At 48.4% G+C, this 18,333-nt stretch overlaps 1 protein-coding gene across 1 annotated transcript in view; it reads right to left on the bottom strand.

Annotated features, from left to right (window-relative positions):
* PDCD11 (programmed cell death 11) overlaps positions 1 to 18,333 on the bottom strand; it is a 1,291,633-nt gene that overhangs the window by 74,715 nt on the left and 1,198,585 nt on the right. Inside the window, exons 32-33 of the mRNA XM_069611704.1 lie at positions 2,343 to 2,593; positions 1,063 to 1,231 (exon numbers count right to left, since the gene is read on the bottom strand). Coding sequence (XP_069467805.1) covers positions 1,063 to 1,231; positions 2,343 to 2,593 — 420 coding nt within the window. The remainder of the gene's footprint in view (positions 1 to 1,062; positions 1,232 to 2,342; positions 2,594 to 18,333) is intronic.

The raw sequence follows: 18,333 nt of genomic DNA, 5'->3' as shown, positions 1-18,333 counted from the left end.
GTGACTCTCATGACGCCCACTCGAGTGTTAAACTGCCCCAACATTGGGCAGGGCATTGGGCGTTAGGGCTATGGTTCCCAGTTTCTGTTATGAAGGGAGGTGTTAGCGTATGTCCTTCCTGGTCTCCCTGTATCCCTACATGCCTGACTGAGTGAGGTTATCGGTAGAATGCTAGGTGAGTGTTGGAATGTTGTGGGATGATTAGTGTTCTGAGACAGGGGGCATGATAAAACACCCAGGGTAAAGAGGAAGGCAACCGAGGTGAGAGGTTTCACAGGGCAAAGAAAGAGGCACTAGTGACAGGCCTGTGAGGCTGCTGACCGAGGGAAAGCCACGGTGCCTGTTCTCAGGGGAAATAAATACTCAGACGGCGAGTAAAGGTGAAGGATGACTGCAGTGAAGCAGTAGGAGTGAGGCGTTGGTTCAGGTGTTTGTGTTCTGCACCGATTGCAGAGCGAAGGGCTGTGTACTGTAGTTAATCAGAGCGTGTGGCTGGCTGTAAGAAGGGCTGAACACTGGAAAGAAGGTTGACTCTGTTATGGCTGTTCTAACAAACAGAGTATAGAACCAGTGCTGAAAGATGAGGAGGAGGAGGAGGAGGAGGAGGTTCAGTGTCCCGACAGGACAGCTGTCAGGTAAGCGCACCTCATCACGTTATGGTAGTGGCAGTTGTCAGTTGTCATCCACCAGCATCAGGGCACAGTGGCTGAGGTTGCTCTCAGAGAAAAACGAAGGGTCACCTTTGCAGCAGCCCCCACCCCGTAGGCCATAAGGGCTACCAAAAAGAGTGGCATCACCAATGAGACTTGGATGGGACCCAATAGGGAAACTGGTCAGGGCATCACAGGAACAAAGCAAAAAAGATCAATGATCTCACAAAGTAGGCACTAAGGGACTTTCAACCTTACACCACAGCTTGTAAATCACCCACATGCATGGATGAATAAGTATCTGACCAAGCGTGTCCATCTGAAGGAATATGAGCAACAATTCTGTCATGTTTAAAGAGGGGCTTTGTCCCACAATAAATGAGTGACTGACCCCATGATAAAGGCCAGTTACCTTAAATTTCTCAGACTTGGCATAGACGTCAGCAAGCTGCATGAAAACCTTCAGCGGCTCATTGTATTGGACCGCTCGTTCGAAGACCTTCATGAGTGTCTCCTCTGTTCCATAAAGATTCTCCAAATTCAGAAAGGCAACCCACACATTCAGTTTCTCCTGCTCCTCCCTTACAGAGAAAAAGAAAAAAACATGACAAATGGCTCCCTCAATATGAGGAAGTTGCTGAATTCAGAGCACAGGACGTATTTGAAGATTTTGTGCACTGTACGTGCAAGGAGAAACATCTATTTTTCTTCATCTGCATTATATTTTTTCATATGCAGTTTAGGGATAGGCTGGCTATTAAAGGGCAACAGAAGCAGGCATAATATGCTACAGCAAACAATACCATGCTTGTTTCTTACAGATCAAGTTGAAATTCTGTATAAAGGGCAGATGGAGGGAAAGGAAACTATCAACCATTGGAATGGAATTAGCTGGGTGTCTGAGCCAATCAAGCAATCATACTTGACCCTTTATCCCTTTTGATTAAGAACCTCCCCCACAGTAAAAGAAAATAGGTTTTGCACCGATTCCAGGGACATGAAACCTTGCAAATGTCCAAGGAACACTTAAGCCCTATCAGTTGGGCAGGAAGAGTAACATTCCAAAATACCAAACTTCATCCTACTACTACTTGTATCATGAGCAAAGAGGGCAAAATGGCGGGGGGAGAAGGGAATGGTGTACATGCACTTTTCTAATCTGGTCCCTTTCTCAGCGGCTAAATATATCATCCAGCGATGGTTATGGGCAAAGGGACATCAGACAGACTGACGGGGCCTTCTCAAGCTGGGTAGATGGGCTTGCTGCAGGATAAAAGGCCTTGGTCTCCTCCCTGAGATTTATGGCAATGTCAAAACAGGTCCAAGTAGGTTGGTAAGTGTGTTAGGGGTTGGGAAAAGGAGGAATGGATTTTTTCTAACTGGGCTTAAAAGTGCTTTAAAGAGTCTGGTATACCTGTAGCACATTACAAAAAAAATGATAAATTAAAATATCCTGTTATTAATACACTAACACCATACTACACATTACTTCTTGTCCTCAACATTTTACACTTTAGGCATATCTTTAAAAAGAAAACTTGTTTTACAAAGTCATCAGTCTTCCCTCCTACTGTAAAACAAGCAATACTTGGCTTATTCCATCTCTCTGCATTTATCTTCTACTCCCACTCATTTCATTTCCATACAAGCAATGTGACTCGATGGTTACTGGAGCATTACATCAAGCAATACCTGAAAGATATTGTTTTGAGAGCTCTCTCTGCAACTGCCCTAGCTTTTTCGATCTCAGTGGCATGTAGATGGAATGCCATGTACTGCAACCAGAGAATCGAGCTGTTGGGTGAACTAAGAACCAGGCGGTCAAATTCATCTGCTGTCAGTGGTGGACGTGTGGGGTCCATCAGGGTGGCCTCAATTTTGGACAGCTCCTTCTCTGCCTGTTGCTTCTCCATTTCCTTATCCTTCTTTGTTTTCTTTTTTTGCTGAAAAAAAGGAAAGACCATTATTAACATGATGTCCAGACAGGTACCAAATAGCTTATTTTAGTATTCCTTACTTGATGAGTACACCTTTTAAGATTTTTAAAAAGAGCATTTTTGTTGTTTGCTTTCTTATGATTCAGTACAGAACAAATTACTTAACTATTAGTAATTTTCCTTCCACAGATTAAACTTCTTAGATATATTTCTAGCGCCAGCTGCCTTCCGAACCCTTTTTAGTTCATCAGAAAGAATACCAAGGGGTCATCTTCCAATGGATTCCTTCCTCCTACACATGACTCATTTTGGTTACGTCCATATCACTACAGAAAAAACGGAGGAGTGAGGAGAGCAAGAAAGAACCATTAGTAACAGAAAACTCTGGTGGATAATTTGGCCAAAGCAAGCATCTCATCCTGACAGGGAATCTAGGCACTACCCATTCTTCCCAGTCCTATTGTAACAGTCAGAGATGTAGATGATGACTCATCTGGAAAGGGATTGTTAAATAATGGACCTGCCCGCAAGTACACCAGTGTACCTCACCAAATGCTGGTCACTTTCCTGATGTCCCTTGTCCAACACAGATGAAAGCCCTTCCAGGATCCAGCTATCGGAAATCTCTCCTCTGTCGTGGAAAAATCTCCACTCCGCAAGTAATCCAATCTCTCAGAAGGTTGAAGTTACTTACCTTTAACTATTGTTCTCCAACATGGGTCTGGCATGGATTCGCATGCTCATGAATATTCCCTCTCGCCAGGCTGTGAATCCTCTGTAAAAGAAAAAAACAGTTTCACTTTAAAACTGTATTTCTCCTTTAAACCAATCACTGTCCTCTGGGCCATACTGCCCCATCCAATGACAGTCCTCTCCCTAACCTCCACCCCTGGTGGCCATCTTCAGATTTTGTAAGCACGTAAAGTGGCAGTATGAACCAAGAAGAGCCACAGAGGGGAAGGAGGTGGAGTTCACATTTGAACCCATGCCAGACCCATGCTCAAGAACAATAGTTACAGGTAAGTAACAAACCTTCTCCAGCATGGGGTCTTGCATGGATTCACATGCTCGTGAATAACGATTACACAGCAGTACATATACACAACCACAGGAGGTGGCAATGCTCAACAGAAGCAATAAACACTCACCTCTGGAACCGACTCACCCCAAACAAACAGGTCACGTAGCACCGCTTGGCCGACTAGGGACTTCTCCCTGGAATTCATGTCGACGTAGAAGAACCTTGTGAAAGTGTGCGTGTACCTCCATGCAGCAGCCCTGCAGATATCGAGCAGGGGCACACCACAGAGACACGCCATTGTTGCTGTGAAGGCTCTGTTGGAGTGGGCCCTCGGCTGGCCTTGCAGCGGCCTGCTAATCAGTCGATGACAGTGCATGATGCAGCCGAAGAGCCACCTGGAAATGGAAGCCTTCAAGAAGGCTTTTCTGTGATTTAAAGATCCAAAGTTGAAAAACTGAGACGTCTTCCGAAAATTCTTCATACGTGCCACGTAGAACTTCATGGCACGAGCAACATCCAGCGAATGCAAGGCCATCTCTGCTGGCGACGACGGATTTGGGAAGAAGAAAGGTAACAAAGGTTTGTTGAAGTGGAATTCTGACTGTACCTTTGGCATAAAGGTGGGGTGTGTACGCAGTACCACCCTTGAAGTGCGGAAAGACAAGTAAGGCTGTTTACTAAACAGGGCCTGGATCTCCCCTATCCGCCTGGCCGAGGTGATGGCCACAAGGAAGACCGTCTTCTACGCGAGAAACTGGAGCAGGACTTCATGCATAGGCTCAAAAGGAGCTCCTATGAGCTTAGTGAGTACTATGTTGAGCTCCCAAGCCGGGACAGGAGACTTCAGCGGCAGAAAAGTCCTGAAGAGCCCCTTGAGGAACTCCTTAACGAGCCTGTGAGACCACAGAGAAGGTCTGCCTGGAGACCTGGTGTACCTGAATATGTCGGTCAGATGCACCTTGACAGAGGCGCAAGCCAATCCCCCCGTGGCCAAGGAAAGCAAGTATTGTAGCAGTTGCAGGCATGTGACACGTAGAGGAGTAATCTTCTGAGCCCAGCAACACACAGAGAAGCGCTTCCATTTAGGTCTACAGCACCTCAACGTTGACGAGGCTCTGGCCCTGGCCAGGATATCTTTACATTCCACAGGTAAAGCATAACCTCCAGACTCTAGGGCTGCAGGTGCCATGCCTCAGGTTCAGCGACTGGGGGTCCTGGTACAGAATCCCCACTCCCTCTCTGGTGAGAAGGTCCCCAGACAGCGGCAGCCGGATGGAGAGGATGACTGACAAGCGTTGTAGGTCCGGGGTACCAGATCTATTGCGACGAGTATCATCCTGCAGTGGCACTGTCCGAGTGTGTTGATCACATGTAGCAGAAGTGGAAACGGCGAGGTGTACAGGAACCGTCCCTCCCACGGGAACGAGAACACGCCCTGCCCCCCCGATGCTCCTCAGTTGAGGGATCCTGCTGACGAACCTCTGACTCTCGGTGTTCGCTGCCGTCGCGAAGAGCTTGATCTGGGGTTGGCCCCATTTCTCAAACAGAAGGCCCACCCGGTCAAGGCAAAGTTCCCACTCCCGGCAAGAACACAGCTCCCTGCTGAGCGAGTCCGCAATGGCATTCTTTTTTTTTTTTAACTTATTTTTATTATTTTCACAAGTTAAACCGGTTACATGTAATCAACATTTCCCCTCAAATACTCCCCTACCGCCCGCCCCCGTCCAGAAGAGCTCTCAAGTAACAATAGTTCTCAGGGTTGTTTATGAGGCGAATATGTCCGTAATTCTGATGTTATGTGGGCACCATTGCTCCATATAGTCTGATTGTAGGTATTCTACTACACCCCCCCCATTCCTTTGTGAAGGTGTCTTGTGTTCCTTGAAGCTTATGCGTGATTTTTTCCATGGTCATTCGCGACCAGACCTTTTGTAGCCATGGGTAGATTAGCGGTGGATCTGGTTTCTTCCAGTTCTGCGCTATTGTGGCCAAAGCCGCTATAACCAGGCCCATAAAGCTTACTTCATTGCGCTCTGGTGTATTTGTTGGGATGCAGCCCTTTCAGTCCGCAGAGCCACACTCTCTCCTCAATTTGATCCGCCTCCGGGAATATCTTTTTCATTTCATTTCTGAAATCACTTCAATCCAAAAGCCTTTGACTCCTGGGCAATCCCACCAGATGTGTTTCCATGTGCCAGAGTCTGTGCAGCCTCTCCAGCAGCCGTTTGACGTTTGTGGATCCATTTTGCTGAGCCTCTCTGGCGTGTAGTGCCATTGTGTGATTATCTTAATCCACATTTCCCTAGTCTGGGTTGTGCGCGTTAATTTGGGGACGTCCGCCCATAACGGCCGCCACTGTTGGGTCGTGATATCTTCACCCAGTGTTCATTCCCATTTTTTCATGTACGCCCATTTTAGATCCCTTTCCTGTGTGTTTATGAAGTTATATAGGGCGGATACCAGCTTCCTGTCCCCTGAGTTGGTGAGAAGGTATTTTTCAAAGTTGGTCAGTTCCCTAGTCGCCGCCTGGGTTATCTCAGGCGTTTTTAACCAGTGTCAGAGCTGTTCATATTTGTATCTGTCCACGTTAGTGAGATTCCATAATGTTTTGCATTCAGCGAATGATCTCACTTCATTGTCCAGGAACATTTCCCCTATTTTCCTGCAGCCCGCTTCCTCCCAGTGTTCGAAAGCGCTGTTGTTGAGTCCCGGTGGGAACTGTGGGTTCCTGCAAATAGGGGTAAATGGGGTGGTTGCCGTGGTTATGCTTCCTGTCCGCTTCTGCTCATCCCATGCATTCAATGTGGCTTTCATGATCTCGCTAATGCGTAAGTTCGGGTGTCTGTCGTGTTTAGGTTTCCATAAGAGATCCTCCAGTGGTGTTCTTGCGACTGCCCTATCCTGTGTCACCCAGACTGTGCGCTGGTTATCCCCTAGCCATTCTTTCAGGATCCATAGTTGCACCGCATGGTAGTAGTTCTTAAAGTGTGGGAGTGCTAATTCCGCCTTCTCTGATGCGAGACGTGAGGACTGATCTAGCAACTCTTGGGGGCTTCCCATTCCAGATGAACGCTGAGATTGATTTTGCCAGTGTTTTGAAGAATGGATTCGGGATTGTTATCGGGAGGGTCTGAAAATACAGTATTTTAGGAAGAGTGCTCATTTTCACCGATTGGATTCTTCCCCACCAAGAGATATTCAGCGGTGACCACCTTTCTAGGTATCTTTTTAAACTAGTTAGTAGTGGGGGGTAATTCTTTTTATGTAGGGCGTCCAATTTATGCGTGATTGTTATACCCAGGTATTTAATACCTTCCTCCGCTATTTTTAGGCCAGTGTGCCCTGCTTCCCTGTCCAATGTTTCTCTACTCCCGGCTAAATGTAGGATTTCCGATTTTGTTTTGTTTATTTTTAAACCCGAGATGTCCCCAAATGATTCTAGCATCTGTATAGCGCAGGGTAAGGCGTGTGTTGGGTCCTCCAGTGCTAAAATCATCTGCGTAGGCTATCACCTTGTGCTGAGTGCCCGCCTTTTCTATACCTTTAATTTGGTTTGTCTCCCTTATTTTAATTAATAGTGGTTCCAAGAAAAGTGCATAAAAGAGTGGGGAGAGCGGGCATCCCCGTTTCGTTCCCCTTGTGATCTTAACCCTCTCAGAGATTTCCCCATTTACTGCTATCCTGATCGATGGGGAGGTATAGTTGGCTTTGACCATGTCGATATAATGCTTCCCAAATCCCATATTTTCCAAGGTTTTAAAGAGGAATGACCATTCTACCCTGTCAAAAGCCTTTTCGGCATCTAATGATAATAGCGCTGCTGGGGTGCGGGAAAAGTTTATTTTTTCTATTAGGTGTATTAGCCTCCTTAGATTATCGTGGGTCTGCCTCCCCGGTATAAATCCTGACTGATCCGGGTTTATTAAGGAAGGGAGCAGAGGGGAGAGTCTAGCTGCCAGGATTTTAGTATATATCTTTGAATCTAGATTTATTAATGCTATGGGTCTGTATGAGCCGGGAAGGAAGGGGTCTTTCCCTTGTTTATGAAATACTAAAACCTTAGCCTCGTTCATGGACGGGGTTACATTCCCACTGTCTTTGAATGAATTTAGTAGTCTGGTAAGGATTGGGGTTAGGATGTCCTCGTATTTTTTATAGAATGAGGCTGTAAAGCCATCCGGGCCAGGTGCTTTGTTGAGCGGGAGATCTTTTATAGCCCTCTTTACTACACTTTGCGCTATCTGAGCACCCAGTGCCGTTCTGGCTTCTTCTGAGATTTTTGGGATAGGGATTGACTCCAGGAATCTTTCCTGGTGCACCACATCTGGGTGCTCTGTAGCGTTAAGTTTCTGGTAGAATGCCCTAAATGTCTCTCCAATATCTTTGGTGCGCGTTAGCTTATCTCCTTGAATGTTTTTAATGTTCTGGATGGTCATAGTCTTTTGCTTCGCCGAGAGTTGTCTCACTAGATATCGATCCGCCTTGTTGGCCTTGATGTAGTATCTCTGCTTGAGGTAGAGGAGAAAGATCTCTGCCTTTTTTTTTACGAAGGAGTTCAAGTTGCCCTTGCGTGTGTTTCAATGCCCTTTTTAGGGTTCTGGAGGGGACGGGGGTTGACAAGCTCCTCACGTAATTCCGATAGTTTCTTTTCCAGTTCTCGTTCCCATTGCCGACTTGGTTTGTCTCTTGACGCCTTCAGAGCGATCATGTGGCCCCTGATTACCGCCTTGAATGCTTCCCACACCGTGCCCAAGGGAGTATCTCCTGTGTCGTTATGCTCAAAGAATTCCGAGATTTTATCTCTGATGGTCTCTCCCATCACTGGGTATGACAATAGCTCCTGCGGGAACCTCCATTGCCATAGGCCCCCCGCTCTCCCTGGGATTGTTAGTTCCAGCCAGAGTGGTGCGTGGTCTGACAGAGATATGTGGCCGAGCTCTATCCCATGAACCTTACCCAGAATCCTTACCGAAACCCAGAAATAATCTATCCTCAACATTGTGTTGTGCACGTGCGAGCGATAAGTGTATCCCTTGCTTTGGCCTTTATGTTCCCTCCATGCATCACATAGTGCCATACATTCCATCTTTTTTTTGAGGCGTTCAGATGGGACGCCCTGGTGGTGGGGTCCCCCCGCACTTGTGTCTATCTGGGGGCACCAGGCCATATTAAAATCACCCCCTATTATCTTGCCTTTCGCATATCCCTCCAACCTCTCCATAGTGTCTCTCAGAAAGCCATCCTGGCCTGTGTTCGGTGCATATAAGGATGCCAAAGTTAGCTGGGTATTGTGCAATTTAATATTGGTGAGTGCATATCTTCCTTCCTTGTCCGTCTGCGTGTCTTTCTGCATTGCTACCAATCCCCCCTTTGTCGCTATCATCACCCCAGCCCGTTTCTCTATTGCGTTTGATTGTGCAAGTATATTGTAGCCTCGTAGGCTTATTTTCCCCCTATCCTGTGCTCTGATGTGGGTTTCTTGGAGCATGAGCACATCTGCCTTTTCCTTGAATATCATATTCTCCACCTTTTTCCTTTTCACCAGGGAGTTCAAGACCCTAACATTCAGAGTTAAGATTCTTATCTTCCCCATTTCAACCGGCCCCGGTGGGCTACCGTGTTTGCCCGGGTTTCATGGCCCCCGTGCTCTTCCGGATAATCCCTCCCACCCAACTCCCCAACAGACCCCCAACTATTAACCATAATCCAACTTTGCTCCCGAGGAGGGCCAGGGTACCTATTGTAGCTCTGGTGTTCCGCCTATCGCTCCCTGCCCTCTGTAGACTTAAGGCTAACTTTGCGGGGGGTCCTAAACCCTGCACCTTCCTCAGGCCTTGATGTGAGACGCTCCTGATCTGCACCAGGCCAATTGAGTCCAATGAATCCGATTCCCTTCATTGGGAACCGCACTGCATGCCTTAGAAGAGAACGGAGCCCCCTCCAAACGTTGCCAGGTTGGGAGTTCTATTCTTATGTGGATGGCTTATAGTTTCCTCTCCCATTCCATTTCTTTTTCTGCCGAACCGTTTCCCATCCCCTTGGCCTCTTTTGTTGATCCCCTTTAGTCTTTTCGGCCCCAGTCGGTGTCTCCTCCGGCTGGATGTCCATTATGCGTAGCCCCTCTTCCCATGTGGTCACCCTCCTTTGCTTTCCTTCCCAGTCGAACAACAGACCGAAGGGGAATGTCCATTTGTACTTTATTTCTTTCGCAACCAGTTCCCTCATCAGTGGGGCCATTTCTCTTCTCTTTAGGAGTGTTACTGCGGACAGGTCCTGATAGAGCTGGATGTCCACCCCATTCATCCTAATATGTTCTCGCTGCCTCGCTCTCCGCAGAATGAGTTCTTTTTGCGGATACGAGGACATAGCTGCCAGCACGTCTCTGGGTCTTTCCCCTGGTGCTCCTGTGCACTTTGGGCCCACTCTGTGGATGCGATCTATTCCGATGTCTCCCGCTTATTGTGTTTCAATAATGTCCCTGAAGACTTCTTGCACCGCTCTCTTTAGGTCCTTGTCAAGGACTGATTCTGGCATATATTTAATGCGAATGTTCGATCTGCGGGACCTATTTTCTAGGTCTTCACATTGGATTTCCAGGTTGTGGGTTAAACGCACTAAGTGTTCTTGTGTTTCGCTATACTGTAGGGCCTCATCTTCTACATTTTGCACTATCTTTTCCAGGGTATCTGTCCTTTCTTCCAGGTTGGAGATGTCTAGTTTTACCTCCTGGATTGCCTGTTTCATGTCGTTTACGATTGCAGCGAATTGGTCCTGAACCGTCGACAGGAGTTTATCCTGTAGTTCAACGAACCAGGAGTGCATATCGTCTTTAGACGAGGGTTGGGAGCCGGAGGGGTTGCGACTGTAGTCTGTCGTGTGCGTTATAGAGTCTTCCTGCGATCTCCCTCTGGTAGTCACTGGGGTATCTGCTGCCCACATCTGTAATAAACTGGAGTCTTGTTTAGCCGACTGTTGGTTCTGTTGGGCCCCTCCCTCTAGCTTTGGACATTGGCCTCTCTTTGTAGCTTTGCCCCCTGTTTCCCCAGAGGCTTCCTTGTTCTTTCGGAGTGGCTGCGCTGTGCTCCCTACAGTGGTGCCTCTGAAGATCTCCTTCTGTGCCTTGGAGAAAATCTGTTTAGTAACCTCCAATTAGTGTATTGCCGGGGGGTATTGGTCCCAGTCACTCGCTTGTTCTTTCCCCTTGGGCGGGGCCCCTGATGTAGGAGATTCTCAGGCAGAAGGAAGGACGCCTATGACATTACCCTCCTCTCCGCAGCACGAAGGCCCTGTTCAAACCTTTCTGCAATGCACTGTGTGAGTATGGGGGTGGGGGCTACCTTCGTTTGCACCGGTAGAGCCCTTTCCTCCGACGCCCAACTTTCGCTAGAGGAGTCATAGCCGCAATGGGGGAGGGGCGCTCCGCTCCCGCTGTGTCGCGGCAGTTCTGATCTCGGGGGGCTGCTTCCCAGACACGTCCGGTGTCCCGGGGAGTGGATGGCTGCTCGATTGCGTAGCGGGAGCCCTCAGGTTCTGTGCTTAGTAGGGTGCTACTGGTAGGCCCGGCCGGAGCGAGACTCTCACGTGTCTCCTTGCGCCGGCAGCCATCTTGGAAGTCCCTGCAATGGCATTCTTGACGCCTCGCCAGGTGAAAAGGGACGAAGAACATGTCCTGATGAGTGGCCCAGCGCCACAGATCCCAAGCCTTCTTGGAGAGCGCCGGCGAGCAGGTCCCCCCTTGCTTCCATAGGAAGAACATGGTGGTGGTGTTGTCTAAAGATCCTCAAGACCTTGGCCTTCAACAAAGGCAGAAAAGACTTTAGGGCCTAGAATACAACCCAAAGTTCCAGAACATTTATGTGGAGGCCCTTTTCTTCCAGTTGCCAGAGGCCTCTGGCTTGCATGGCTTGCAAATGTCCGGTATGGGCTCCCCATCTCTCTAGAGAGGAGTCTGTGGTGACAGTCTCCTGGTAAGGAGGAGCCTCAAACAGAGCTCCCTGGACGAGATGTGACCGGACGCCCCACCATTGAATCGGCCAAAGGACGTCCTCGTTGAGCGAGATCTTGTCTGTGAAATTCCCAGACACCTGCATTCACCGCACATCCAGGAACTCCTGGAGGGGTCTTATGTGAAGTCTGCACAGGCGAACGAGGCTGATGAAGGAGGACATCATATCCAGCACCGACTAGATGGACCGAACTGTCGTAGTCTGCACCGAAAAGCGCTGTACTCTTGCCCTGTATGGCTCTCACCCTCTCCCACGGGGGCGGCGACAAGCACATCACTGTGCTGAGCCGGGTACTTAGAAACAGCGCGTCCTGAGATGGCAAACAAGATTTTGGATAGTTTATGGAGAACCCCAACTCTGTCAGCAGATGTACGGTCTTCGATGTGTGTTCGGCCGGTAGAGCGCCTCAGTCATCCAGGTAGGGGTATAAGTGGATGCCTTGTAGACCAAGATGTGCCGCCACCGGGGCCAGGCAATTTGTAAACACCCTCAGGCCGATTTTAGGCCGAAAGGCAGAGCCCCGAACTGGTAATGCTGACCTTGAACTATGGAGCGTAGGAACTTGGAGTGCTTCTTGTGAATGGGAAAGTGGAAGTAGGTGTCCTCCAGAACCAACGTCAGAAAAATCACCTTGCTCCAGTTGGCCGAGCACAGGTTGCAACGCAACCATCCAGAACTTTTGGGACTTCAAGTACCTGTTGAGACGACGATCTAGAATCGGCCTCCACCCCAGTTTTCTTTTAAACCACAAAGTATCTGGAGCATACTCCGGAGCCCTGAAGAAGCTGGGGGATGGGTTCTATTGGCTCTTTCTGTAACATGGCCCGCACCTCATGCAGAAGCTCTGGTCTGTGTTGTTCTTGTCGCTGAACCAGTGGGATACAGGGACACCGGGACACCTGCGTTGGAAATCCAACGTGTGCTCTTGTCCGAGAGCATCCAGCACCCATCTGTCCGTGGTGCTCTTCACCCACGTGCCGACGAACTTCGCCAGCCGGTCTCCCACCGGGTGCCTAGGTGGGGGCCTGAGGCAACGGCCGGTTCAGGCCTGTTTAGGAGTTGGTGCTCTGCCCCACAGGCGCCACTGCTGTCGTCCGCTGCCTTGAGAGTGACCACTGTACACTTCCTGAGAGGAGCGTGGAAGCTGTTAGTATGGCATATCCTTTGGCAGATCTTCCTGGTTTACCTCTGGAAGAACAAAAGGATGACGGCCATCACTGCTGCAAAGTTCCTAAGGAGCTTGCCATCTCCATGTCGGTTTTTATCGCTTGCAAAGACTCATCGACTGCCTTTCCGAAGAGGTTCTCCCTGTCGAACTGCATATCCAGTACCTTACTCTGAAAGTCCGCGCAGAAGTTAGTTGCCTTCAACCAACCTTGACGATGCAGGAACGCCCCATTTCCCATCTGGCGGAACCCCATGTCCACGATGTCTACTGCCACTGTGATGGCGTGATCCGAGGCCACCTCCTGAAAGAGCTCCATTGCCTTGTATTCGGGCAGGAAGTCCAGAATAGGACCCAACTTGAACCATAGTTTCTGGTCGTTTCGGAACAATATGAATAGGGCATTAGCTGCCTTCATGGTAGAGGCTGCTGTGTAAATTATTCTCTTACCCATTGCATCCAGCTTCTTCCCCTCCTGGTACGAAGGTTCCATGGCTGCTGACGTGTTCACTGGGCACCTCCTGGCTGCTGCCGAGACCAGTGAGTCGGGCGAGGGCTGAGACCGTAAGCACCTGGGGGCTGAATCCGGGACCCAGTTCTTCTAGTCCAGCATGACCTGCTTGGTTGGGGCCCAAACCATTAGCACCAGGCCCTGCTCCCAGATGTCATCCAGGAAGGGAACAGACAGGATTGTCTTTCTTCTCGACTCGCACCCACCGTTGGTATAGGAAGCCTTCTTTCTTGGTCTCCTCAGGGGTTAACTGAAACAGCTTTGAGGCCCTTGATAGGACGCAATGAAATTATCCAACTTCGTCGGGTGGGAAAGCCCCATGGGGATCATCTGTGCGCAGCGTCTCCCTATCGGCCATGATGAAGTTGTTGTCCTCGTCAGTGCCTGTGGTGGCCGTGGCTGTATGTGGGTTCTGGGTGGGGTCTTTTCACGACAAAATGGTGGAGGAATTGGATGATGGCTAGGACCAGCACCACCTTTGGCCTTTTTTTGCAGGGGAGAGCTTAGCCTCAGGGGCTCCTGCGAGTCCTGTGAAGGCGTAGATCCTGGAGGCATCCTCTGCTGGATTTCGGTGACCAGATTGTAAAGTGTCATTAGAATATCCAGAGACGCGTCCCTATGTCTAGGGGCGAACAGAGCCAGTGGAGTCGGATCTGGGCTGATGCGCCTCCTCTTACGAGCAGGAGATCCCTCGTGATCTGTGTAGCAATCGTCCTGCAAATCATTGTCATCGTCTGTACTCGTACCGAGGAAGCTCCACCAGAAGGACCGTCTCGCTCTCTCCTTCTCAGGAGGCTGCTGGGTCGATCCCTAACCCCGGAACGGCCACCGCTTTTGTCGCTGTTTCCGCAGCTGTATCTCGCCTTGGGTGCAAGAACACCCATGGAGTGGTCGCTACCTCCTTCGCTGACCCACTATCTTTCAGTGCTATCACAGCGGTCATCAGTGACAATGAACTTGTCTATTCTTTTGTCAAGGTACCGTTGTTGACTCAGTTGACCAGGCCTGCAGTGAGGTATTTGCCAGCTTCAATGACTTGTCCTTCGTCAGCCTATCTGCGGACACACATGATTAGGGACTTCATCTTTGAAGATGACCCTTTTGATGTTAGGCTGACCTGTCAGCGACAAACTCAGCGGCGCTAGCGTTGCAGAGCTTGGCCTTCTCTTGGACCCCTGCAAGCGGGGCATTCTCAAAGGATCTCAACCTCCTCTTGATGGGAGTTTGCTCCTCAGACCGGCCGATCCGAGATGAGGCTTGACTCTGCCCCGCAGCTGAGTCAGTTTGCCTTGCTGGACTTGGGCCATGCCGACAGTCTGCTGTAGCAGTCTTTTTTGGTTTTCTTCAAAAAACTACGGCACACTTCGCATCCCTTCTCATCGTGGTCACGATGCAGACAAATAAGCATTTATGATGCCGATCTCCACGAACACGTTCCTTAATCAACACTTCACACAAAGTTTGAAGAGGCTTTGACTTTCCTTCTTCTCCCCCGTTCATGGTTCAAAAGGCGCAAAGTAGGCCCAAGGCTGGGCCTTCTCGAAACTTCGATGACGATCAGACGGAGGAAGATCTTCGCTGGAAGCGGATCCCCGCTCTAGGCCTTTGTCCTTCATCGAAGATAATTAAACAGAAATTGGTCAAAATTCGTACTATTTTGGCAAAAAGTAGAAAAACACGAAAATAGCTCAGAGAGCAACTTGAGGACTCCCAACAATGAAGCATGCAGTAAAAATCTGAAGATGGCCACCAGGGTTGGAGCTTAGGGAGAGGGCCGTCTTTGAATTAGGGCATTATGACCCCAGAGGACAGTGATTGGTTTAGAGGAGAAACAGATTTAAAGTGAAAGTGAGACTGTTTGTTCTTTTACCAAGGATTCCCAGCCTGACGAAGGTGAATATTCCTGAGCATGTGAATCCATGCCGGATCCCCATGCTGGAGAAGCTTAGCTTTGCATAGAAGGTGTCAAATGAATAGCAGCAAATGAACAAGTTACTTTCTTACCTGATACCGTTCTTTCCATGAGATGTTCCGACGACGTATTCCACATCTATGACATGTAATCACCACAGCTGTGCTGCTTCGGAAAATTTTCGACGTCTGCGTCCTGCACCGATGACGTCGATACGCTGTCCTCGAGGGCCTCTGTCGAGCTGATGTCACCAGATGTTATAAGTAGGACACACGACGCCCGTAGCCTCAATTGTTGTGTTTTCCCAGAACGTGTGGCACCAACCTTCTGCCACAATGATCACAGAAAGCCTTGCGGAAAGGAAAGCTGCAATCGCATAAGAAATTCTGTAGAGGGACAGGTAGGGAGGGAGCAATGTGGAATAAATCGTCGGAACATCCCATCAAAAGAACGTTACCAGGTAAGAAAGTAACTTGTTCTTCGAGGGGATTGGTTCCTCTGACGTATTCCACATCTATGACAGACTCCCAAAGCAGTACCAACGTAAGGAGGTGGGAAAAGAATTTAGAATTTTAGAATGCCCAATTAAATTGCAGAATAGAGGGCCGCCTTGCCAAAGGCCAAATCTTGCCCATGGATAGAATCCAGGGAGTAGTATTTTACAAAAGTATGTACAGAGGCCCATGTGGCTGCTTCACAAATGTTACGAATGGGAACACCCCTCTGCAGGGCAGTAGAGGCAGCCACAACCCTTGTAGAATGGGCCGTAAGCCTACCAGAGGGTCCTTACCCACCAGACGAACAAGTTACTTTCTTACCTGGTAACGTTCTTTCGATGGGATGGTCCGACGACGTATTCCATATCTATGAGAGGTAATGTCCACAGGTGTGCTGCTTCGGAAAATCTTTGGCGTCTGCTTCCTGCGTCGATGACATCGATGCTCCATCCCCGAGGACCTCCGACGACGGCCGACGTGACCCAATGTGATAAGTAGGACGCACGACGCCCAGAGCCTCAGTTATAGTTTTTTCCCAGAACGTGTGCCTCCAGTTTTCTGCCAGTCAGACACACAAGGCCTTGCGGAACGCAAGCTGCAATCGCAAAAGAAATTCTGCAGCGGGGAAGGCAGGGAGGGAGCGATATGGAATACGTCGTCGGACCATCCCATCGAAAGAACGTTACCAGGTAAGAAAGTAACTTGTTCTTCGAGGGGATTGGGTCCTACGACGTATTCCATATCTATGACAGACTCCCAAAGCAGTACCAAGCAAGGAGGTGGGAAAGAATTTAGAATACAAATTTAGCATGCCCAATCAAATTGCGGAATAGAGAACTGCCTTGCCAAAGGCCAGATCTTGCCCTCTGATGGAATCAAGGGAATAGTGACGTACAAAAGTATGTACTGAAGCCCAGGTGGCTGCATCACAGATGTGACTAATAGGAACTCCCCTCTGCAGGGCAGTAGACACAGCCACTCCTCTGGTAAATGTAGCATTTGATGTGGCAAGTCTTTCTGGACAAAGTAAGCCCCCCAACAAAAAAAGGATCCCCGCGCAATAACATCAAGCGCTGGTCCTCTGGCCCACCTAAGACAGGTCAAACTCAATGCCACACCTTAATTCTTAAATGTCGAGAAGGCAACAATCAAAAATATGATCTAAATCGGCAAAGTGTCCTGAATATCTTTGGTGATACAAAAGAATTATGTAACATCTCTTCGCATGATATTGATAGGGTTGAATTTATCTCTGAAGTATCCTTATCAATAGTTAGACTCTGGATTCCATCTGGTGCAGTGCATCAACTAATATGGCAAAATAAAATGATTCTATTTAACATGGGCTTTTTGCTGGCAGAGGAACCAGAGACTGCTCACGTGCCTCCAAATAGTCCAGTTATGGCCCCCAAAATATATCAGGGTTTCCGTAGCGAATCAAGAGCATCATGGACCACTGAAAATTCTCGGTATTAACCACTAAAAGAAGAAACCCAAACCGCTCTCCTTGTGGCCAGTTGGAATACAAGAGGGCATAAACATCTCCATTCCTCTTTTGGAGAAATGCCATTATTATTTCACTTCATCGCTCTACAAGAGGTATGGCTTACCACAATTCCGTTATGGGACAGCTATAAAATGGCCTTAATTCCTGCAGTATTGACTGCAGGTAGACCATCATCTGGTCTACTAGTGGCTGTCAATATTAAACTTGGTTTCTCGATCACAGCATGGGCATCTGTTGGTGCACATATCCAGCTTGTGAGAATTTGTAACAAAGACACAACCTTTGCCCTATTAAACATCTATCGCAATCCTCTTAGTATGCCGGATGAAATATTTTTCGAAGGCTTAAATGAGATGCTCAATTTAATCTTTCTTGACAAAACAATCACATACACCATCATACTTGGGGATTTGAACCTCAATTGTTTGAAGGTGGGTGCACAGACACAAAGTGCACGTAAATGGGAGCAGATCATGGCTGAACGGAACTATCACATGGTGAATGGTACAGTCCATAATGACGTCCCCCCTCACTACACCTGGCATAGAGGGCTCTCAAATAGTATCATAGACTATATCTATGTTGACATCAAGCTTTTCCAACAAGTAGTTTGTTTTAACATCATAGAGCATCCAAAAAGTGATCATTGCCTTTTGTCTTTACAGTGCATGTTGCAATCCACAATGACAATCAGACATACACATTATCATGGCACTGTGGGAGTGAATAACTCCCGCACACGCCTCAAGTGGACTGCAAACTCTCTGAATCAGTTTGAACATCTTGTACTAAACAGGGCTCATCACTGTAGCAGTAATGAATACATTGATCTATTACGTTCATTTGAGAAGACCATAAACATACCCCAGTCAAATAGGATTAAACATCCGCACACATTTGACCCAGTAGTCTGCACAAGAAGGAGAGAATATAGGAGGCTTAAAAGACAAATTCTAATGTCAACGGAAGTTGATAAATGGCAGGCACTGAAAGCTGCAAAAAGCCAATATAAAAATTGGATCTGTGGCCGCAAGTCCCTGCTATATCAACGAGATAGCGAAGCCATGGCTAATGCCATGAGCGATAAAAATTCAGCTGGTATGTGGTCGCTCTTGAATAATCAGACT

This window comes from Ambystoma mexicanum, chromosome 8 (assembly GCF_040938575.1).
Source record: "Ambystoma mexicanum isolate Mex_15411 chromosome 8, UKY_AmexF1_1, whole genome shotgun sequence".
NCBI lineage: Eukaryota > Metazoa > Chordata > Amphibia > Caudata > Ambystomatidae > Ambystoma > Ambystoma mexicanum.
This window is presented reverse-complemented; position numbering and strand designations above follow the sequence as displayed.